Source organism: Colletes gigas, unplaced genomic scaffold (assembly GCF_013123115.1).
Source record: "Colletes gigas isolate AHSC1104 unplaced genomic scaffold, ASM1312311v1 Colletes_gigas_Sc00020, whole genome shotgun sequence".
Taxonomy (NCBI): domain Eukaryota; kingdom Metazoa; phylum Arthropoda; class Insecta; order Hymenoptera; family Colletidae; genus Colletes; species Colletes gigas.
Genome location: NW_025106649.1, coordinates 4300525 through 4324003, shown reverse-complemented (window position 1 = coordinate 4324003; position 23479 = coordinate 4300525). Strand labels below are relative to the sequence as shown.

General features: G+C 32.4%; 5 protein-coding genes across 11 annotated transcripts; 1 reads left to right on the top strand and 4 right to left on the bottom strand.

Annotated features, from left to right (window-relative positions):
- Positions 1-529: 529 nt before the first annotated feature.
- Positions 530-5122, bottom strand: LOC122400756 (protein PELPK1-like). 2 transcript variants are annotated; one of them, XM_043402385.1, is made up of 3 exons: positions 4985-5122; positions 2949-3565; positions 530-2519 (listed from the first exon to the last, which is right to left on the bottom strand). In XM_043402385.1, the coding sequence occupies exon 3, from the start codon at positions 2297-2299 to the stop codon at positions 1034-1036; it is 1266 nt and encodes a 421-aa protein (XP_043258320.1). In that variant the 5' UTR covers positions 2300-2519; positions 2949-3565; positions 4985-5122; the 3' UTR covers positions 530-1033. The 2 variants fall into 2 exon arrangements, with proteins under 2 accessions (XP_043258320.1, XP_043258321.1); XM_043402386.1 differs by lacking the exons at positions 2949-3565; positions 4985-5122 and adding an exon at positions 4606-4652.
- On the bottom strand, positions 4267-4988 carry LOC122400759. The gene has a single exon (XM_043402387.1). It carries the CDS (start codon positions 4810-4812, stop codon positions 4267-4269), a length of 546 nt encoding a protein of 181 aa, XP_043258322.1. The 5' UTR covers positions 4813-4988.
- Positions 5123-6006: 884 nt separating the features above from the next.
- LOC122400755 (H(+)/Cl(-) exchange transporter 7) lies at positions 6007-13446 on the bottom strand. 2 transcript variants are annotated; one of them, XR_006259390.1, is made up of 14 exons: positions 13067-13446; positions 12802-12976; positions 10617-10745; positions 10322-10520; positions 9992-10245; positions 9725-9902; positions 9134-9658; positions 8903-9072; positions 8658-8837; positions 8363-8572; positions 8023-8268; positions 7875-7955; positions 7444-7804; positions 6007-7362 (listed from the first exon to the last, which is right to left on the bottom strand). XR_006259390.1 is itself a non-coding variant. In XM_043402384.1 (12 exons), exons 1-12 carry the CDS (start codon positions 12958-12960, stop codon positions 7703-7705), a joined length of 2433 nt encoding a protein of 810 aa, XP_043258319.1. In that variant the 5' UTR covers positions 12961-13446; the 3' UTR covers positions 6007-7702. The 2 variants fall into 2 exon arrangements, 1 of the variants encoding a protein (XP_043258319.1); XM_043402384.1 differs by having other exon boundaries at positions 6007-7804; positions 12802-13446.
- A 1660-nt stretch (positions 13447-15106) lies between these two features.
- On the top strand, positions 15107-16999 carry LOC122400819 (non-structural maintenance of chromosome element 4-like). Of its 4 annotated transcripts, none has more exons than XM_043402487.1 (8): positions 15107-15182; positions 15481-15600; positions 15778-15870; positions 15941-16071; positions 16155-16269; positions 16347-16637; positions 16708-16811; positions 16883-16999. In XM_043402487.1, coding segments are annotated over exons 1-8 (915 nt in total). In that variant the 5' UTR covers positions 15107-15181; the 3' UTR covers positions 16943-16999. The 4 variants fall into 4 exon arrangements, with proteins under 4 accessions (XP_043258422.1, XP_043258425.1, XP_043258423.1 ...); XM_043402490.1 differs by having other exon boundaries at positions 15109-15182; positions 15481-15613; XM_043402488.1 differs by having other exon boundaries at positions 15135-15298.
- A 423-nt stretch (positions 17000-17422) lies between these two features.
- On the bottom strand, positions 17423-20371 carry LOC122400923 (ATP synthase subunit beta, mitochondrial). 2 transcript variants are annotated; one of them, XM_043402695.1, is made up of 7 exons: positions 20216-20371; positions 19237-19437; positions 18789-19052; positions 18368-18711; positions 18067-18292; positions 17737-17966; positions 17423-17658 (listed from the first exon to the last, which is right to left on the bottom strand). In XM_043402695.1, the coding sequence occupies exons 1-7, from the start codon at positions 20319-20321 to the stop codon at positions 17488-17490; spliced, it is 1542 nt and encodes a 513-aa protein (XP_043258630.1). In that variant the 5' UTR covers positions 20322-20371; the 3' UTR covers positions 17423-17487. The 2 variants fall into 2 exon arrangements, with proteins under 2 accessions (XP_043258630.1, XP_043258629.1); XM_043402694.1 differs by having other exon boundaries at positions 19237-19443; positions 20216-20367.
- Between the last annotated feature and the right edge of the window lie 3108 nt (positions 20372-23479).

Here is a 23479-nt window from a genome sequence, read left to right as displayed (position 1 = left end):
ACCTCAAATCAAACATATAATTTTATTTTATGTCGCAGAACTTACCTTTAACGATATGATAATGAAAAACGAATGTATATTTCACAGAATAAATAAATAAATACAAATAAAAATGAAGTATAATATTTTACAAGTTAATTCATGAAATTACCGCCTTGTACCTTCTACCTCTGGCATTCTTATGCCAATATACAATACATATGTATATGGTAATCACCCGAAGCTTAAACGGCGCATGAGAGGATCAAGTATGAACTACATTGTGCAATTTCTTCCCGCTAATTTTAAATTGATCAACGCAAAATTAATTAAGGGTATGAAATCAATACACATTACTGTAAAAAATTCTTTTTTTTTTTTATTTAGATATACCTTATAGTCAGTTATATTCAAGGATTATACTTTCCATAGGTACGTTTTGTTTGATCAATCTTTTCTGTCTATACTGTAGGTAATTCCTAAGTATCCATAGTTTTAACCAAAAATGTAATACATTTTCCTTAGAAAATATAAATGAAGACTCTTCAGTGTACAAATTGTTTCTGCTTAATATTATTTTCCTATTTACTAAATTAGAACTTAATATGAAGGAACGAATCCTTCACGATTTGTATCTATGCATAGAAAATGGTGATCTTTAAGTCCCTTCCAATAATAATAGAGAAAACGAAATCAAAAGGAGAAAAGAATTTCTTTTTTTTAAATTTATACCCAATATTATGCATTATAAATTGATTAATTTCTTTTAGGCATCCACAAAAGTGTACATTATTTCTAAAAATCAGTTCAATTATTATTTAAAGCGATATTAGGTTACATAATTATTATTTCCTCAACCTGTTACACTTTTCTTTATTAAACTTACAACTGATAAAATTGTATAAAATATGAAATAGTAAGTATTAGATATTTATGCATAATTTTGTGGATGCTAAGACACTCCCTTTAAAATATACTGCTGTACTCCATACAATGTACATAGCATTATCTAAAATAATCTGCTAAAAATCTATTCGCTAAGTGTATTGGCAGATCATTGCCGTGCATTATGTTCTGTTTCCAGTAGACATTCTCGTACAAGGATTCTAGCATGCTGAATACCCATTTTAAGACGCTCGGCTGCACTGCGACTTCCAGCATAAGAAAGGCGAATGTCTCTTCCTAGTTCTTCGATAATAACCAGTAACTGAGCATATTTGCCCTGACCAGGTACAGTAGGAAAGTTTATTGTACTGGATGGACTAGCCTGTGCTACTTGAACAGTTTGAACATTTTGCAAATTTCGTGGATTTGGCACAGTGATCACAGGTTCAGGGATTCGAGGAATTTCTGGTACCTTTGGTGGCGGAGGGTCATTTAATTTTGTTATCGTTATTTCATTTAGTTTAGCTAACTCTGTTAGTTTTGCCATTTCTGCCATTTTGGAATACTCGGGCATCTTTGTGATATCATTTTGTATATTCGCCATTTTAATCATTTCGTTCATTTTTGTTTTTTCATTCATTTTTGCAATTTCTTTAGCCATCTCGTTGATTTGTGCAATTTCATTTAATTTTGTTATGTCGTTATTATATTTAGCCATTTCTGTCATCTTTACCATCTCGTTTAGTTTAGCTATTTCGTTCATTCTTTGAACTTCATTAATTTTTGCCATCTGTGACATCTTCATCATTTCATTCATTTTGGCAATCTCGTTAATTTTTGTTATATCATTGTATTTAGCCATCTCAGAAAGTTTCACCATTTCGTTCATTTTGGCAATTTCAGACATCTTTGCAATTTCTTGCATCTTTATATATTCTGTTGTCTTGGCATACTCTGCCATTTTTTCCATTTCGTACCTTTTAGCCATATCTTGAGACATTTTATTTAATTCAGTCATTTTGCTGAATTCAGCAAGTTGAGCCATTTGAACTATATGTTCTGGTACTTTTCCCCTTTCCATCATTTGCTTCAGCTCTGCAGAAATTTTATTCATATTCATTTCTGACATTTGAGCTATCGTTGCTGCATCCGGCATTTTTGAAAGTTCTGCAATTTTTGAAATTTCTCTTGCCAAATTTTCATCCAAACAACGCTTCTTTTTAGCACGATGCCTAGCCATACGCTGAGCTTCTTGCATTCTTCTTATCGCTGCCTGCTCCTCTGTTTCTTTTGCTCTGGCGTTCTTCATTCTTTCTGCAGCAGTATACAATCTCACAGCACGTTCTTCAATCGTTTCTGATCTTAATTTTTGCCGTCTATATTCTCGCATTTCCCTTACCTTTTGAAGGTAAGATTTTCTCTTAGCCTTAGGCATAACATGCAATTATGCACAGCATAAGTACAATCATCTATATAATCTGTCATTTTCGTAAGTTTTAAATACCAAACTTTTCACAAAATATATTTTATGCATACGTTTTTGGCTAAATATTTAGCCAATTTTGTTGCTCCTTTCTTGATATTGACTAAATGTTTGTTCGTATACCTTTGTATACAATATAATTCTTACGTTACATTTGAATATTACAAATTACCTGTAACACAAAATAATACAGTAAATTAAAACTTGTTTGTCAAAAGATTTTCAGAAAGATGACAAAGAGTTAATTCACATGTTTTTAGGCGTAGCAAGCACCGATTATTATTTCTATGTCTAATTATCATTCAACTATCATAGGATAAAATTTATCATTAAACCAGATTATTAACGGCAATAACTAAAAATTTAATTGCACTTGTAGAAAAAGAGAGCATCGGTCTGGCGATCTCCTTTGAGAAATGCCGTTAACCACTTTCTTTGCTACAGCAAGTGAAAAAAACGTAAAAATTAATTCGATTTCCGACATCTAAAAAGACGCGGGTAACGAACTCAAAAAAAATTCCATAGCACGTGCGCAAAAATTGAGCGGCGAATACTGTTTTCGAAATACGGATATGTATACGTGCGTGTGCGTATCAGCTACCTGTGTCACGTTGCTTTTATGTGTGCGTGTCTCCCAAAATTCGAAAGAAGAGCGTCGTCAAGTAGCACACGACGCGCATGCGCACCAATCTAAGAACGCCGTCTTCCTGGAACGTTCACCAATCACAACAATGGCGGACGCAATTCGGTCAATTCATTGAAACGCACAATTAATTCACCGTGAAGCTAAACCGTGTCGTGAACCGATCCGATTTTACATCCGAATCTTTCTTGCAGTGGAACGCGTCCGCCAATGCCGCTCCTATGGAAATTAGTCCGATTTTTCTCAAGATATCCCGGAGACAAACGCACAAAAGCAATATCGGCCGACATGTAAGATTTTCGTTGGGTGCCACTTTAAGGGGCCAAGCGGGGTCGCCGATAGGCTGCGTGTGACGTTGCGTTTATTGACCATAACCCCTTCCTACTCCCGTCTGCAACTTCACGACGGACAGGTGTACGACCTGAGAGACCGCAAAATAATTGACCAAACCAACCGCGTCTTAAAATACACGACACATTATCAAAGAGCCATGAACACTCGAAATGTTCAGCTGTTTTATCGTCTCCACTAATGGAGATCTCACGCTTCTATCTCTTCGATAAGATGATCGTTCCCTGGAAATATTCAATTTACGGTAAACTTTCTTAATGTTTTGAAAGAATGGTTCCTTCAAGGAATGAGAAAATTTTGACGGGTTTACTTCGGTTCTTTCAGACAAGGTGAGAGTCACTTACGGTGAACTCATCAAGAGGATTTGTATTTTTGAAGAGCTTGCGAGTTATGAAAATATTTTGGTGCGATCAAGGTTTCAAATAATCTACAATAATTAATAATAAGGATTGTTTTAAAAGGAAATTCGTGTCTAAGTTTTCCACCATTTTCTAATATTTTGTTAGGTAAATTGAAGAAATTATGTCCATTATTTGCAAACTGACTGTTTTATTAAAATTTACTAGAGGTATTTTGATTTCTTTTATTTAAAAATATTTATCAATTATTATTATTCGTATTTTTGTATGGAGTATTATTGTTATTATATTAATGAATTTCATCTATTACTTTTGTTCGTATACTTGACACTTACAGTATACATATTAAGACATGAGATTGCTCTTATTATCAATTCATACAAATGAAATCAGTAAATATATTCTTTACAATTGTTGCAATTTTTTACATAGAAGATGATGTTTCTATATAATTCATATTTTTCTATATAGAATTAAAATTACAAATTTTACTATATACAATTTTATGAAGACCATAAAAATAAGTTATCTGTTTATTAAAAATTCTATATCCATTTGTTGAGGAACTATTGCTGCAAATTAATTTCTATCTCTGATAAACACTCTTTGATCAGCATTTTTGCTTGTACAATGCCTAATTTTAATCTTTCTGCTGAAATTTTACTACCAGCATATGCTAATCTAACATCTTTTCCTAGTTCCTTGATAATGGCCAATAACTGAGAATATTTATTTTGTTCACAAGGTGTATGTACAATGATTGGTAATTCCTGCATAGGCAAGTGTGTTTGAAATTGTTCTGTATTTGATATTGTAATGATGGAATTAGTGGTTTCAAATGTAATGTTTTTTTGATTTAATTTTGCGATTACAGAAAGCTTATTAAAACTTAATGTTTCAAGCACCTTTGCTTCCTCTAAAGACTTTTTCTTTCTAGCTCTAAATCTAGCCATTCTTTGTGCATCGTGAAACCTCCGAATTATAGCTTTATCTTCTGTTTCATGAGGCTTTGTTAGAGGTTTACTTGTGCATTTCTTTCTTTCCCTAGTTGAATCAGGTTGTTTGTTCGTTTTTAATGTACTCTTACATTTGCTCCACTTGCACCTATTCATTTTCTATTCAGATACTTTCTTCCAATTATTTTTTTATTTTTACAAAAATTACAAAATGTACAATTAAAAAATTATTTGAATTGGCTTCCTGTCTTTTAATTGTTTTACGCGCATGCGTAAAGTGTAATCAATTTAGAAACCAATCAAGAATGATGGATCATTTTATACAGACCCGTTAGAAGTTTTGAATCACGTGCGTCTGGACGGGAAAGTCTACATTAAGTTCTGATAAAGTTCTTTGCTTTCTCGTTATTTTCAAATATTTGCAATCATCACAAACACTGATAAGAAGAAAATGATCGTCGCACTTGCACGTAAGACTTCACTATGTACTCTTTATACTAATACAATTTCGTCAAAAATTTCTAGTCTTGTTTTATTGAAGATTAAGAAGGTATAGCTATCTTCTTCTCTGTATGTATTATTGTCTCAAGGTGATTCACTCCCAAAATAGTGACTTACGATTAATTCCGTATATGTAAATAAGCCTTTGTAAATTTAAACATAATTTTAGTGGGAATTGCGTTTCACAATGATTTGGCCATAACATCATTTATTAAGCTACGAAATTGTAACTGCTAACAAATTTTTTTTTTTGCGTGTGCGTGCGATCGCGTATATATATACACACTTATTTTTAACACTGACAAGTACTAGCAAAAATGTTGACTACTTGAGATGTATAATTATCGAAATATATTTGATATGCATATTTTAATGAAATTTCACAACATATGCGCAGCATTATTCTGTACACCAAAATTATGCAAATAAATGTTGGATTTGTACGAGATATAGTTTTTAGTTCAAATTTTGAATCTATTGATAAATACAGATAAAAGAAATCAGAAGCAAGTATAGAGAAATGTGTTATATTGAGTGGTTGAACTGATACGATTACATATTAATGTTCAAGCAATTAGTTATTACTGTATTTCATAGAAAGTATCAATAGGTATCAAAATTTCAGACACTTGGTATCAGTTTTCAGTAAAGATATTTTTGTGACAAATTATGTCGATATCAATATCATGCGGTATCAAACAGATATTGGTACTATTGTAAATATATGAAAAAATAAAAAAGTAGAATCCAATCGGTATAAAATAAGTAACAAAGACAGACACAACTTTGGATAATGATAAAATTTAATCAGAGAAATCATTCCATATATAAAAGAAGATGTGTTTCTCTTCCAACCATTATTATTAATCGTGTACAAAAGCAACTTGAATTCAGTTTATTCAGTTTCCAGTTCAATTAGCATTTGTCATGATGATCAACAAATTACAAGAGTATACATCTACATTTAACCATATCAGAATTAACATTTACAGATCTGTATTCAGTCATGGTTAAATATTAAATAACAGTGTTTTGATTAGAATGGTAAAACAGCATTGCTAAAGTTCATGTGGATTTAGCAGGGTCAGAGCTTGTAACAGTTTTTTACTTATTTCATATTAAATTTTGCATTTGCTTATATTATATTAACTAAAATTTGTTTCGTAATTATACAAGTACAATACGTTAGTACAGGCCTGACGAACTGGCGGCCCATGGGCCACACTTCGCCTTTTCTTCCCACTCGAGCGTCACGACCGCAACATACTTCGCACACACACCGTAACTCTCATCACTTGCATTCTGCAGGTGAGGGAATCTGCTAGCTGAAAGGTTAGTCGAGTGGCTCGCAACGGAAAGAAAGTTCGTCAGGCCTATATTAGTACAGCAATCATACCGACTGTATGTTATTTATAGGGGTGTACGGGATTCTCGTAAAATATCCGGAATTCCCGAAAATACACGTAATCCCGCGAAGATCCGGGATTCCCGAGAATATACGGGATATAGAATAATATCTGGGATTCTCGAAACACAATTGTGTGATTGACTATCCATTCAGAAATATCTACCGATATTAAAATTCTGCATTGTCAGAATTATCGAAATTTGCAATTATTTTCTACAATATTACTAACATAAACATTTCCGATTAATAAAATATGTAATCTTCGAGAACACAATGGCTTTCGGATTCTGGTAATTGTTGGAAGTATGGAGAAACTTAAAATGTCGGGAATCACAGACGTTTTCGAGAATCCCGAACATTTTTGGGATTTTGAAATTCTCGGGAATTCCGAATGGCTTCGGGATCCTGAAAATTCGAAGGAATCACGGATGTTTTCGGGATTCCATCCCGATCTCGAGAAAAATTCCCCTCCCGATCGGGATCTCGCACACCCCTAGTTATTTATAGGCACTCCAACGAGAAAAACCATTACAACCGAAATGTAAAACTACGTAGTTCTTAAGGGTACACAACATTGTCACAGTTTCTAAAAACTCATAGATTTTGTTTGATACTGTTCGATACCAGATTCGTAATATACAAGATGATACTGATATTATTGATTCAATGCCATTCTCATTTACTGTTTGTATTGTTTTCTACAATAAAATATTTTTGTATGTTCCAGGTTGTATATAAACGTTTCGGATATTACATCACATAGATCACTAGAGATGTTTACAATGCAGAATACCACTCTAAAAATTAAATAAACAAACATGTACATTTCATCATACGAATATTATTTTCTTTTATTGCTAGTAATTCTTCCAGTATACCTTTTTTTTAAATTATGGTCATGGCTGGGCTGGCAATTATTTGTAAATAATTAATATTATGTATACTTTGTCTTTAATTTATGTTTCTTGTAATGCTTAAATCTTTGATGTTTTTCTTTCCATGAAATTTTAGCCTCGTATTGCTTAAAAATCTTTTTTGTATTTATATAAAAGTATAATAAGTGTAATATTGTATCATTAAAAATTTTTTAATAGAAACAATTATCAAAGTTTTTTATTTCTGTCAAGAAATTTAAAATTAAATTTTATTAGTAATTAAAAGTTCATCTAATCCCATTCTTCCTCTATGTCTCCATATCCTAAATCTGGCAACATCTTTTCGTGTAATAATTCCAATTACCTAAAGAAAATATAAAAATACAATACTTCCTATGATACAATTTGTTTTAGAATACATTAATTGTTGGTACCTCATTTGTGTCATTTAATACTGGTAAATGACGAAGACCTAACCCTCTAAAAAGTCTAAATGTACGTGGTAATGCTGCAGACTGAAAAAGAAGATTAATATAAACTACAATTTTTAATTTATAAATAGAATAGTAATAATTAACTAACATGTTGTAATGTGTAAGGAGAACGATTCATGAAAGGCCTCAAATCTATTGTGTAAGTTTTTTCTATTTCAGTTAAAGTGACTTGGTCGATCGTTGGATATCTAGGGTATTCGTTTCTGAACATTTTAATATTCAAATTTGCTTCCCAATTATCAGCTTGTTCATTGAAAATTTTATTTTGCAACAATACTATTAATTGAGAACGTAAAATCAGACCTCGAAAGTGACCATAGGAATGTATTTCAATCTGAAAAACAAAATACAAAAATAAATCTTATATAATGATACAAAAATATAACAGTTCTTGATATAAAATAAAATGTAAATACAAAATTTATTACCTGATCACTATTAGGGGGATCGACTATTGGAAACCCATTAAATGTCACGCATTTAAGAAGTTCTACAATATGTCCTACATTTTCTACTGTTTTTAGTGTTACCACAGGGTGACTCATTATTTCACTAACATATATGTTGTTTGATAATGGTGGTGCTTCCCATGGTAATATTGGGATTCCAGCCATTTGTATATGAATATCATAAATTCCCTAAAAAACGAATAAAAAAATATTATTTCGATCGTGTGTAAATACTCTTTTATCATATAAAACAATGATTAACTTATTCACGTGCCTCATTAAAAAAATCCCCAACCCATTTAGCCATAATAAGAACTATTATAACTGGTAAACCGAAAGATATTCCTTGAGTAGCTTCTATGAGTATGGCAGTTAAACTTATTGTCATTCTAACTACTCCGCCTAATTGGGCAGCTGCACCTAATAAAGCATACTTTCCAGGATCTAAAATAACCTGCAATAATATATAGAATTTCATATTTCATGCAATATTTCTTTTGCATATTCATATTTTCTTACGTTGTTGGGGACAAGTTTTGAAAGACCCGATCCTATTAGTCTACCCCATGCAGAACCAATTAAAAGAGTTGGAATGAAAAGTCCACTAGACATAGACAGACCAAAGGTGAAAACAGCCAGGAAAAAATAAAGTATAACAAAAATGACTAAAGTTGTGTCATTATGAGAGCCTAAAAACAAAACATTTGTTAAATACGGAGTCCGTCATCTTCTACGTATATAGCAGCGTACCTTTAGGGTCATGAAATAAAGATCGTACAGTACTTTCTGGTGTTTGGAACCATAAAGCTGCGACCACGTTATATTCGCCTTCATTACAGTACATCCGAATGGGAAATTTAGCGGGGGCTTTCCCTAATGGTTTGCAGTCGTTTATCATGTAAATCATTATAAATCCTATTGTTGCACTTAGTACACCTATTAAAAGAGCTTCTACTACTTTTAGCCATTTTCTTTTTATGAATTTGAGACGGAAACAGGTGATTTTGTAATTTATGTAATTCCAACAAGCGCCTAGAACTCCACCTATTACTCCCATTAACATGAATAGAGGAATTTCATAAATCTGATAAGACATTGAGCCAAATTTTCCCAAGTTTAGCAAACCCGGATAAGAAAGGTCACCAACTCGTCCATAATATGTACTAAGTACAATATTTAATGTAAACGTTGTAATCATACTGGCAAAACATATTCTCCATGTTAGACTTTGATTAAAAAAACTATTTCCTTCTTCAATAGTGAATAATACTCCTCCTAAATCATTTTTAAGCAATTAAATCGTAGTTTTATTATACTAATTATAATTTTTCTATTACTAACCGATTGGTGCTCCAAATGCAGCAGATACACCAGAAGCTGCTCCACCTGACACAAAATCTCGCTTCTCATGGTCTTCTCTAAAGTATTTAAATATTTTAAAATCTTTGTTAAATGTAGTGCTTTTTCCTTGCGATATCCCTGCTGCTACCACAGCCCCAGAATGTATCATAGGTCCTTCCTATAAACACAATAGTATTACATATGGAAACACTTCTTTATGCCATTCAATAATAAATAATGATAAGAGCAATAACAAACAATAATTACTTTCCCACCAGCCAGACCTCCCACTACAGTACAAATTACTCCAATTGTTTTTACTGCTAATGTTTTAATACGAACAACTCGAGGTACTTTAACTCCATTTAAATAACATTTCACCTGTGGTATACCGCTACCTGCAGCAACTGGTTCTATATAGGATACTAAAAGAGCTCCTATTAAGACAGGTACAAAATTTAGAACTAACCATATTAAATATGGTAGCCATAAACAATTTCTTGATACACATTGATCCATATCTGTTATTAATTGTAAGGAATAATAATTAAATTTATATATACTTTTTTACACTTGCACAGTGATATCAAAGGATACAAGATTTGAGCCATCCATATTTTATGTTTGTTAATTCATGTATTGAAATATGTACAAAACATGCTATAAGAGCTGTGAAGATCCCTATCAATAAGAAAATGAACCATCTGGCAAAATTTTTTTGAACTACAAATTTATATCCTTTTATCCTTTCTTCATCTTGCAGAACATTATTCTCACAGGGATCATAATCTAAACTCTAAAGAAAAAAAAAAAGTAAGATGTATACAACCAATGCCACTTCACAATAGAAAAATAACAATAAAAGTATTTAAACAATACAGAAACAAGTTACCTCGTAATTAGCTGATAAAAAGTTAGTGGCTCCAGGAGTAACTTCTTCCGAATTCAGTCTTCCTGAATTGTGCGAAAGTATCTCTTTGATATTTTGCAAAGACCCGCCATTCTGGTTGTATGTTACATTCTATCAAGAATAAAATGAGGAAGAATTAAAAATTGTACACAATATCGTATGATTATACGAAATGATATCAAAAAGAAACCGGACTTCTTTGGCGAAATTTTATTAACATGTTGACTACAAAGTTGCTTTTGATCGAATGTTATTATTGTTTTTTTTCATAGTATTATAAGTTCATGGTCTAACATTATACTTTCTTATTCTTTTCTTATTTTATTATTTCTTTAACCCTTTATATTCCTATCACTTTTGGTATGTACCAATAATTTTGTGACTAACTGTACGTACCAATAATTTTGTGACTAACTGTACGTATCAAGTGTTTTGGCAATATTGAAGATGATTATTCAACGATTAGTACAAACAATTTCCTGTATTTTAATGATATTTTCATCAGATGCGCTAATGCTTAGTCTTCTTGATTTGTTTTCATCCTCCAGTGACATTTAACCACTTTTAAAGTGAGAATGCTGCTTAATACATTCATTTTGTCTTGTAACATTGTCATAAACCTGTTGAAAGAGCAAATGTGAAGTTTTGCTTAATATATTAATTTTGGTTAGTAACATTGCCATAAACCTGTTGAAAGAGTAAAATTTCACATTTGCTCTTTGCTCTGATTTCAAATTCATTACCAAATCACAACTCGATACAATCACGCCTTTACTAAATAATATACTATTAAAGTCACAATGATTGCAGATCAATGGCACTTGACAAACTGCTGTTCCATTATCCATAGAGGTGGTCAACAAAGACACTAAATATTATCAATCGCGGACTCGCATTATCAAATACAATTCGGTTTCTTTGTGATACCACCATATACATAATTTTCTGCACCATGCAAAGCAGATCTTTAATTTTACTTTTGCAATTAATTTTAAGAAATTGAAGTAGAAAAAATACATGAATGATGACAGTCTGTTCATACAGTATGGTTTTTTGACCAATTTGATCATTTTACTAAACCGGTAATAGCTGAAAACAACAATCACATTGTTTTGCAATTTTATCACATGTTCAGCTTTCAAACATATAAATTGCCTTCTTTGTTTTTTTATAACTTCTAACATTCTTTGCCAAAATTGATTTATACAATTTTTTAATCGTTTTTTACTTTATATTCATTCATTCTTCTTCAACACATATTTTTTACTCTTCTACATTATTGAACTGCTTTTCTTTTGAGTACACTTCTCTAACGAGTATTCCCCAACAGTTTTCCATCATGTTTAAATCTGAAAATCTTGCAGGCCATGATAAAATATTTATTCTTTTTCTTTGAAAATAAGCTTTTATTGCTTTTGCAGTGTGCATAGCTGAGTTATCTCGTTGTGAGAAAAATTTTTGTTTCCCTCATTTAATCCTCACTTCATTTGCCCACTAATTTCTTCATAAATTATGTTGAAGAATATTCAGCAATTAAAGATGATTAAGATGAAGCCTAATATTTAGGTCAGTTTGATCACTGTCACGCTCACATGTTTGCATCCATTTTTGACAATTTTCTCATTGTTTCTCAACAAAATGATAAGGACAACTTTTGTTCTTTAGATATCACTGTAAACGGTCCTGTACAAATTTTTCATTTCCAGATAGGGCCAAACTTGACCATTTTTAACCATCCTCCTTTTTTGTTACAACGCAGATTTGCGTGGTTTTATCTAGTATCTTATAGTATTGTCAGAGAGTATATATTGTAGGTACATTTCTTCTATATTTGAACATGTATTAGCAGCACAAAAATCCGTAATTTAATTATGAGACAGGTATTCACGTTAATCTTCTCAAAACGTAAATAGAATGAATAAACAGACAAAGAAAGTAGGCATACATACGCATAAAAATTTTATTTTCTGTAGAGATTTAGAACTGTGTAAACACTGCTTTTGGTTATTACTGATTTGATAAAATAATGGAATCGGTCAAAAAGTCATAACGTGTGAACAATTACAAAAGGTGTCAATTAGATTATGCTATGCTGCAAAACAAAGGTAAAATTGAAATTTTACTTAGACAGATAGCGTATATACTTATATTGGTACGGTTCTCTTACCCGAAATCTAACATTGATGGTATCATTTGAATACGACGCAAAATTGTTCCTCGGTTTCAACAACCGTTCTCTGTCGTCTTCGTTGTTTATATAATTGTCAACATTATCTTCGACGCTGCTGTTTATCATCACATTTGTATGCGTCAAGAAATCCGTCATTCTTTATATACTGTCACTTCAATCACAAAATTAAGGTCGATAAAATTATCACGCTGCTGTACATTTAAGTACTTCGTTCTTTGTTAGTAATATCATACTCGTATACCTCGTCTGTGGTAATATCATTGAGAAAAACACCGCTGACACTTGCCTTCCTTTTTCGACCTTACGAATTTCTATGAGCTCACGTACACGCGATCGAGCATAGTGTGCGAAAGTGCTATTACCGCGTGCTGACAATACATACTGACAATCACGTGATCAATGTTATGATTCATGTTTCATAAAAATGGTCCTCAACTTTCAACAATCCTGACGTTTCTTCATTGTAGGATATTATTTCAGTTGATTGGATTCTTACTTTGATCAAGTTTGTATTGCTAAGAGAAGTTGTTTGTCTATTTATCAGATATACAGGTACATACTTCGCTTATGAGGGACAATGAAGATTGAAGGTTGAGAAGCACTCGTTTACGCGATTCCGGAAGTTCGTTACTGATAGTAGAATGCGCAAGCGCTCGTTATCACTAGATGGCTGGAACTGATTAAAATTGCTACTTATGAATCATGAATGATTCGATCACGTGGAGAGCATAATTGTTCTTTGCATGCGTCGTCAAAATTAAAACTCTAAATTCATAGTGATTTTTGTCATGATGTTAAACAGTACAGCAATCACTGTTTTAAAAGAATCCAGTTGTAAATATTGAACGAATATAATCGTACTTGATTTATTTAAATATAAACAAATATTTTTTTACTTTAGTTAAGTAATGTACAGTGGTCCGCTGACTTGAGGTCTCGCGGAACGACACAGGAGCAAGGGGAGTCGGACAGCCTATTTATCTATCTGGCTCCCTTGCTCTCAGGCAGTCCACATGTGTGTGTAACTGCCGCGACGAATAGCGGAGCTAGAGATCAACGTGTGCGTAAGAATCGTGCATCCCTTTTACTTCTCCCGCATTCTTTCCACAAGCTTCAAGTCATCGGAGTACTGTACTGGTATTTTACGAGACTTTATACATAATATAGTATACATGTATAAACATAACAGAAATTGTTCGCACTTTTACACTATTATTTAAATGAGTAATATTACGATGTGACATCGAGATGAATATTTTACCCTTCAAAATATTGATATAAGATAGGGGAAAGAAAATTGAATTGCTTTTTATTTTTAATATTAAATCAAATAAATATACGTTATACGCAGAAAACGTAGCATAATTTAAAATTTATATTATATCCAAGCTGTATGTATTATAGTATTTTATAAAAAATAATTCAATCAAGATCGAGAACTGTGATGACTAAACTGCGAATGTTTATGCATTTATGGGAAATTTTAATTCTCAAAATACTACAGAATGCACTTAACATGCAAACATATAAGAAATACTTCAAGTAGTATACGAATTATTATATTTAGGAGTTGAGACAACCTTCTACAAAGCTCCTATTTTATTAATTTTATTAATAAAAATATGAATTTGCATAAAGATCCGCAGTCTAGTGATCACAGACTGTGATTCACAGTGAACATACAAGCACATAACTCCGAACTAAAGAATTACGATCACAGTTGTGAATGAAGTTAAATCACGATTTAGTGATAGTGATTTTGCATGCCGTCAAACTGTGCCATCTCTAGTCATTCCTAGCTGCAGAGATGCCAGAAGTGCACCGAAGGCATTCTCTCACACTATGCTAGATCATGAGATCACGCATACATATGTACGTTCATACATAGGAATAATAAAAAAGAATTTCTTTTTTTTCAATAATTAAAATATGATCAGGGGGTCTTAAAACGTGTATTTCCGTAAAATAAATTTTACAAAATTTTTTTTCATTATGGGTACTTTGCTTATGTCGGCTACATAGATCGGAAAGTAAAAATGCCTGGACAGTCGAAAATCGGCTCGAGATTCCAAATCGTATGCCGTTGACGAGAGGTCGGATTTCAGTTGTTTAAGAGCGAGAAGGCAAATGTGAGCCTTTTTCTCTCAACTCCCACGAGGCGGTCCGAAATTACTTCGGGCAGCTTCGGAGAATCGAGAAAGAGGGAATGCGTCAGTTTGCCTTTGTCGACTTTCCGAAACTCTACGAGTTCACGTACGCGTGATCTGACATGTCGAGTAGTGGTGCTGAATCTGACATCTCTGCCTAGTTGTCCGTGTCACGGGTGTGATAGAATGCATCGTTTGAAGTTCGGAGTAGTATGCACTGTTCATTAATCGTTGACAAGTTTTTGTTAATAATTGTATTAAGAACGATGGAGACATTATTACGAACGTTTTTTAGTTATTAACAATTGTTTCATTAGATGTTAATTGCAAGTATTAGAAATTATTGAAATTTGTTTACACTTTATATTGAGGTTAATAATATATAAATAATACGATTCTATTACTGTTACTACTCTTATTTTTACAAATTAAAGTTTTTAGTGTCTTTTGCTATATTATAGAATTGAATTTTCATATCATGAATTATCATAAACATACAATTTTTCAGTGAAACAGATCAAAATGTCTAACAGCAGTTCTAATTCAAGTGATAGACCATCACTTTTACGATCCCCGCAAGAACGTAAAGAAACTTTAAGGAAAATGATAACAAGAGCTGAATCTCTTCGTAAGACTTTTATGTAAATAGTGTATACTTACAGTTGGACAAATTTTATTAATGATAAATAAATTATAAATTTTTAACTCATTCATAAACTAATTTCTGTTTGTGTTTTATTTGTACATTACATTCCATTATATATTTTTCTGAATTTTATAACAAGTAATAATGTACAATTTGCAGAAGAAACAGTTAGTGACAATACGATAGGAACTTTGGAATCATGCATGGAAGAAACAGACAACATAAACTCTGAAACAAGCTTAGAAGAAAAAAGTATATAGTTTTCAAATATTTGTTTGCTTTATGTATACTTCTATCTATGATTTTGTAATGTTATTTTTAGTACATAATCAAGAAGAAGTATTACTGGACTCAGAAATGATGAGCATATCTTCAAAAATTTTAAAACAATGTACCCGAACTTTAACAAGAAATGTGTGTTCTTATAATCATATAGACTTTGCCCAGAAAGTGGTATGTACTAGAATAATGAGCATATTACTTTCTTCTTATTTATTGTTTTTATAATAAACTTTTAATAGTTTTTTTTTATATAGGTACAATATGTAAAACTACTTCCAGATTGTGAGCCAGAATTACCAGATTGGTCACTTCTAAAGACACAAACTGCAAAATGTTTTAAAACAACACCTCAATATAGCTCATTATTAGGTTCAATGAAATGTTTCGATTAAATTTTCATACTTAATATTAAAAAATAATAAATTTGTTTTTTCGTTTATCTTTAGGTACTTTAGCACCATTAGAAAAAAAGGAAATTAATAAAAGAAAGTCAGTAGTTAGTGAAATTCCAGCACAGATAAAAAGACCAAGAAATGTTGATACAGTTGATAAAGAAGATCAAGGTTTAGAACAAACTGTGAAAGTGAAAGAATTTATTACACAATATTGTAGAACTCACCATAAACCTCTCGACTTTTTTCAACTGATTTTACATCCAACTCACTTTGGAAAGACAATTGAAAATATTCTGCAAATATCTTTTCTTGTCAGAGATGGAAAAGTAAAAGTAATAAAAGGTAACTTTGTATAATTGTTAAAAATATAGTTCTTACTCTATCATCTAATACTATACTGTTTTAATTATAGATGATTCTGGAACATTGGTTGTCCAATCGTGCACAAAAGATACGAGAGCAAGGACAATTCTGAACATTCAAAATGTTCTCGATTTAACCATGGATCAATGGAAGGTATTACTACTGTTCGTGAAGTATTGTAATTTTATGCTTTTTCCACATCTGATGAGTCTTTTCTATTTCAGATGTTAAAAAATATTTATCAGTTGGAAAAACCTATGATTGATTTTGTTAATGAAATATAATATTTCATTTTTATATGGCATATAATAAAAATAGCAGCATTATTTTATACCACGATCCTGTTTCATATAATAAATATATTTTTTCACATTTAAAACTATTTGTACTTTTTTTAATTTCAACCTAAATTAAAAACTAAAGTTTTGCGAAAACGGAGGACCTTCAAAATATATATGTATCCGTACGTTTTTGTAAAATTTTTATTAATTTCTAACATATACTGCACTGTTTATGTATATGTTAAATAATAACAATATGCTTATCGATTTTATCTATAAACGAGAGCATCCTGAACAAAATTACACGGAATTATGTAAAACTTATGATTAATTATGTTCACGATGTTCTCAATAATTTTGTATGCATTTGTGAATTTTTGAAGAAAAAAACAATCTTCTAACCACCATTCTGTAATTTTGTTCAGATACTATACCCTTGAATAAATGTAAATATTTTTGATAGATAAAAAACAAGCAGACCTGTATTATTAGAAGATCGTTTTAATTATTTAATAATGACATGATTACGATGACTGTGAATTGACTTATTATTTAGCCAACGATTCTGCTTTTGCTACTACTTCTTCAATTGGTCCGACCATGTAAAATGCGACCTCTGGAAGATGATCGTAATCGCCAACTAAAATTTTTTGGAATCCTTTAATAGTTTCCTGTAACGGTACCAATTTTCCGGCATGACCGGTAAACACCTCGGCAACCTAAATAAAAGTTGTTGACAATGATTAGTAAAAAGAATAATAAAAGTGCGTAACATCAATAAAACAACACTTATATACCTGGAATGGTTGAGACAAGAACCTCTGAATTTTACGTGCACGTGCTACAGTGATTTTATCTTCCTCAGACAACTCGTCCATACCTAAGATGGCGATAATATCTTGAAGTGATTTGTAATCCTGCAAGATTTTCTGCACGCCACGAGCAACGTTATAATGTTCAGTACCAATGATGTTGGGGTCCATAATACGGGAGGTAGAATCAAGAGGATCCACGGCAGGGTAGATACCTATTGTCATTAAAGAATAATGTTAGTTTTTGGTAAAATTTACAATCTTCTTTTTATTTCCGAGTTCCACTAGAATAAAAGTAACAATTATTATAATTACCAAGTTCAGCAATAGCTCGGGACAATACAGTAGTAGCATCCAAGTGAGCAAAGGTGGTGGCAGGAGCAGGATCTGTCAAGTCATCAGCAGGCACATAAATAGCTTGCACAGAAGTGATAGAACCCTTCTTGGTTGTCGTAATACGTTCCTGCATGCTACCCATATCAGTTGCCAAGGTTGGTTGATAACCCACAGCGGATGGAATACGACCCAACAAGGCAGATACCTTGACAAGTTAATGATTATTAATAAAAATTATAGTTTTAAATTGGTAATACAACAGAATGACGATTAAACATACTTCCGAACCAGCTTGAGTAAACCTGAAGATATTATCAATAAATAGCAGTACATCCTGTCCTTCTTGATCACGGAAGTATTCAGCGACGGTTAAACCAGTCAAGGCGACACGAGCACGAGCACCGGGTGGTTCGTTCATTTGTCCATACACCAAAGCTACCTTGGAGGTCTTATCCTTAAGCGAGATGACTCCAGATTCAATCATTTCATGGTACAAATCATTACCCTCACGTGTTCGCTCACCCACACCAGCAAACACAGAGTAACCACCATGAGCTTTGGCTACATTGTTAATCAACTCCATAATCAGTACAGTTTTGCCAACACCAGCACCGCCAAACAAACCTGTTTAATTATAGCATTTATAAATACCAACAAATTAAATTGCAATATGAAAATATATGTATAGATATAAACTGTACCAATCTTTCCACCCTTAGCATAGGGAGCAAGAAGATCAACGACCTTAATTCCAGTTACCAGAATCTCTTGTTCGACTGACATTTCTACGAATTCAGGAGCATCTGCGTGGATGGGGGCAAGTTTGTCAGTAGGGATAGGTCCACGTTCATCAATTGGTTCACCAATAACGTTAATAATGCGACCCAAAGTTTCAGCGCCAACAGGAATACGAATAGGATATCCAGAGTCCAAAACAGTCTGGCCACGGACAAGACCTTCAGTACCTGTATAATTACAATAAATGGCATTATAGGAATACTAAATTAAAATATGTTCATTATTTTTACTTTTTCAGTATACTATAATTAAAGTTTACCATTATATGATAAAGTTTATTCATTATACTATAATTAAACAGGTATATTTAAGTTACAATATAAACTTTACAAAAAGAAAAAAGAAAATTACCATCCATAGCAATGGTGCGTACTGTGTTCTCTCCCAGATGCTGAGCGACTTCAAGGACTAATCTGGGACTCCGATTTTGGACCTCCAATGAATTAAGAATTGGTGGCAGTTCATTATCAAATTGTACATCAACAACTGCACCAATAACAGCAACAACTCTCCCTTGTGCACCACCCTTACCACTTGCAGCTTTTGCATAATCTCTACCTAATTGTAAATAAACATTCTCTTTAATTATTCATCTTTGTATATGATAAATCATTGTTTGTTAAGCTTTAAAATTATATATTTGGTGTTTAAACATTTTGTATAAAATACACACTCATATAGAATAATTATGCATAGAATAATCATTAATATAAGCACAAAATAATATTAGATAATGCTTATGAGGTAAGTTACATAATACAAACTGCATGTGTATACTTTAATAGAAGACTAAAAATTTCAAATTTTTAACCGTGAATATCTTTTAAATCTTAAATAAAATACGTATTGATAGAATAAAAAGAATGATTTACAAATTTTTGTGAAAAAATATGGACAATTGATTATCCACAAGAGATGACTGACGATACTAATAGGAGAAAGAAGAACCAAAACATAAAATTCGAATCACAATAAAAATATTAATTGCAATCATATTAATAAAGTAAATTATTTCAGCATAGTAAAAAATTATTCGAAGTGACCTTAATGCCGCCATATTGGCACAGTGGTATCACACTGCGGCTCGGTCAAATAATACGGGTTATATAATCAATACACTTCCTTTTCTTTAGCTTGTATGTCAATTCGAAAAAAAAGAACAACGTTAACTTGGTGAGGATTGTCAGAACAAGGTGGAAATCTATACAGAGTGATGCTAATTACACAATAATTTTTTTGTTATGATATGTCTATTAAATATAATGCACAATATCAAAATGATGAAAAATGCAATTAATGAATGAAAAGACGAATTTGCTGTAATACTCACTATTTACAGATAGTACTCCGCATACTTTTGGAACTTCATTTTGAAGAAGAGTAGGTTTGACGGTTCTCAAGGCTCCAGCAGCCGCTTTCGTTACAGCGTTCAACATCTTGGCCGGTCAAGTGAAGAAAGGCGACCGGAATGGTCTCTGATTCGTATGGACTCGATGGCCGTACCCTATACTATTTGCGCGTGCGTTCTATACGAAACCATTTCTACGCATACTTGTCGCGCAGTTTATGATTATGGATCATCGACTTTCCTCCGTTGCCCCATTAAGCCGGCTCCTTATGAAAGAGTTGAGCTAGATTTATTTCAAATTTAAAATAAGCATAACGATTTAAAACAGCATCTTAAACTTTTTATCTGCAATAACATTACGGTAAACTACAAAATGATTTACTTAAAAAAGCAAAAGTTTTAAATAATATTATTTTGATTATGCTCAGATCTGTTGTTAGATTTGCAAAAAAATGATTCTTCTAATCATTAAAATCTGATTCATGAAAAATATTATAATTTTGTCATTTCCTTTATTGTGTTTTAATCTGATTGATAGAAAGTATTCGTTCAATTCACATTGTCTATAATGTCAACCCGCCAATTACGAATGATTGTGATTATATAATTGCACATGCATGTACAATTACTGATCTAACCCAGAGATGCCAGAAAAGCACCGTCGGGTGCACACGCACACATGCCAGATACGCGTACGTGAGCTCGTGGAGTTTCGGAAAGTCGACAAAGGCAAACTGACGCATGCCCTCTTTCTCGATTCTCCGAAGCTGCCCGAAGTAATTTCGGATCGCCTCGTGGGAGTCGAGAGAGAAAGGCTCACATTTGCCTTCTCGCTCTAAACAACTGAAATCCGACCTCCCGTCAACGGCATACGATTTGGATTCTCGAGCCGAGATTCTCGACTGCCCAGGCATTTTTACTTTCCGACCTATGTAGGCGCACATAAGCAAAGTACCCATAATGAAAAAAAAATTTTGTAAAATTTATTTTATGGAAATACACGTTTTAAGACCTCCTGATCATATTTTAATTATTGAAAAAAAAGAAATTTTTTTTATTCCCATGTATGAGCACACATATGTATATTATTAATACGATTGAATATAAATAGCTGAATGAATTTAAATGAAACTTTACATTTAAGTTTTATGTTCTCATTTCAAAGGCGTGTGGACGGATTCAAATACGTGAACACTAAACGTAACGATGTAATTATATTATTTAATATTTACTAACTATTTAACATAAAGAACATAAAAGAAAGACATAAAACGTAAACGTAAAACTGTGATTGCTCTCGACTAACGTTCGATACAGAGTGACGTTCCTGCAGTCAAAGTCGACCCTTCCTTATTCCTATCTTATAATAATGATCTAAACAAAACGCACGTTCGAGACGCAGTCTCTAAAACGTATTTCAGCTTAAACCTAAACACCTCACTCGATACCTACTCTAGCTTAGACTAAACACTCCTATCGACGCAAACGATAACGGTTCTCCTAGCCACACACATACACTCCTTACAGATTATACCTCTTGTTTCATAGTTGTTCCGATATATAGGCATAATTTATAAAAAATCTTTTAAATGTTTCATATAAATCTTAGGACGAATTAAATTTTATATAAAAAAAATTATATAAACTTTTTCTCTATCTTCTCTAGAAAAGAAAACATTAAATGAAATCTTATACATTACATGCTTACTTAAATCGCATTGAAAACGAATACCACAAATGTTTTAGAATAATGTGCAAAATGTGATTGCGACTTTCGCTAAGACAAATTGAAAACTCGTTTCTAACAAGGAAAAGTTGGAATGGTACCAGGTTTTGGGTTAGGTTTTACTTTGAGATATTATTAAAGTTATTACAGGTACTTATTTTCAGAAATAGAACTATGTTCACCACTAATCAGCGTGGCGTGAGTGATGAGGTCTTTGCCTGCAAGTTCCGAACTTCTTCTGCTCTGCTGGTTCGAACCCTGCCTTGAACTTTTTTTTTTTATTTTTTCAATCATACTTTAATCGTACACTAAATATGACATGTATTTTTGTCTGACCTTCGAATATTTTTTTTTAAAGTTAAATTTAACCGATTACATTTAACATATGTTATTTTCAATGTACGAAGTACATGAATCTGGATGGTACTTTTCACAAAAACAGTCAAAACATAAAAATTTCAAACACCACGTACATTTACTGAAAGTTTTGTTTTCACAGAAATAACAAAATTTTGTATTTAACTCTGATGGAAAGACCGCTTCATTTACATTGATAAAATGTGAACGATTTTCGGATAGTCGTACCTTGTAGCTCGTACTTTTTACCTTATACTTCAGGTAAAAAGGGATATAGCTGGGAAAAACAGTTTTATGACATACCTGCTAACTTATGTTACTGTTCTACAATGAAACGCTATGTTTTGTACCTTTAAAAATATTCGACTATGTCCTTTTAAAATTTAAGATACAACCCATACTTTGTATTAAACTGGCAAACGGGATCACTTTTCCTTTGTTTCTAGTTAGTTCTATTTAGTTCGTCATAACAAATTGATACGGTTATCTGAAAACAATCGAGGAAAATCATTATTAATTAATTTCTGCAATTATTAATTCTACTGTTTTGTTTGTTATAAAAGTAAGAACTCTTCTTATTGAAAAATACCACAGCGTGCACAATACTGGTAAAGAGTGGAATCTCATTTTAATTTATTAATTTTCAATCTTAGAGTATTTTGATTTTCAAAAATCGTATTAATAATATACATATGTGTGCTCATACATGGGAATAAAAAAAATTTCTTTTTTTTCAATAATTAAAATATGATCAGGAGGTCTTAAAACGTGTATTTCCGTAAAATAAATTTTACAAAATTTTTTTTTCATTATGGGTACTTTGCTTATGTGCGCCTACATAGGTCGGAAAGTAAAAATGCCTGGGCAGTCGAGAATCTCGGCTCGAGAATCCAAATCGTATGCCGTTGACGGGAGGTCGGATTTCAGTTGTTTAGAGCGAGAAGGCAAATGTGAGCCTTTCTCTCTCGACTCCCACGAGGCGATCCGAAATTACTTCGGGCAGCTTCGGAGAATCGAGAAAGAGGGCATGCGTCAGTTTGCCTTTGCCGACTTTCCGAAACTCCACGAGCTCCCGTACGCGTATCTGGCATGTGTGCGTGTGCACCCGACGGTGCTTTTCTGGCATCTCTGATCTAACCTAAGATGTCTTTCTAATATATAGT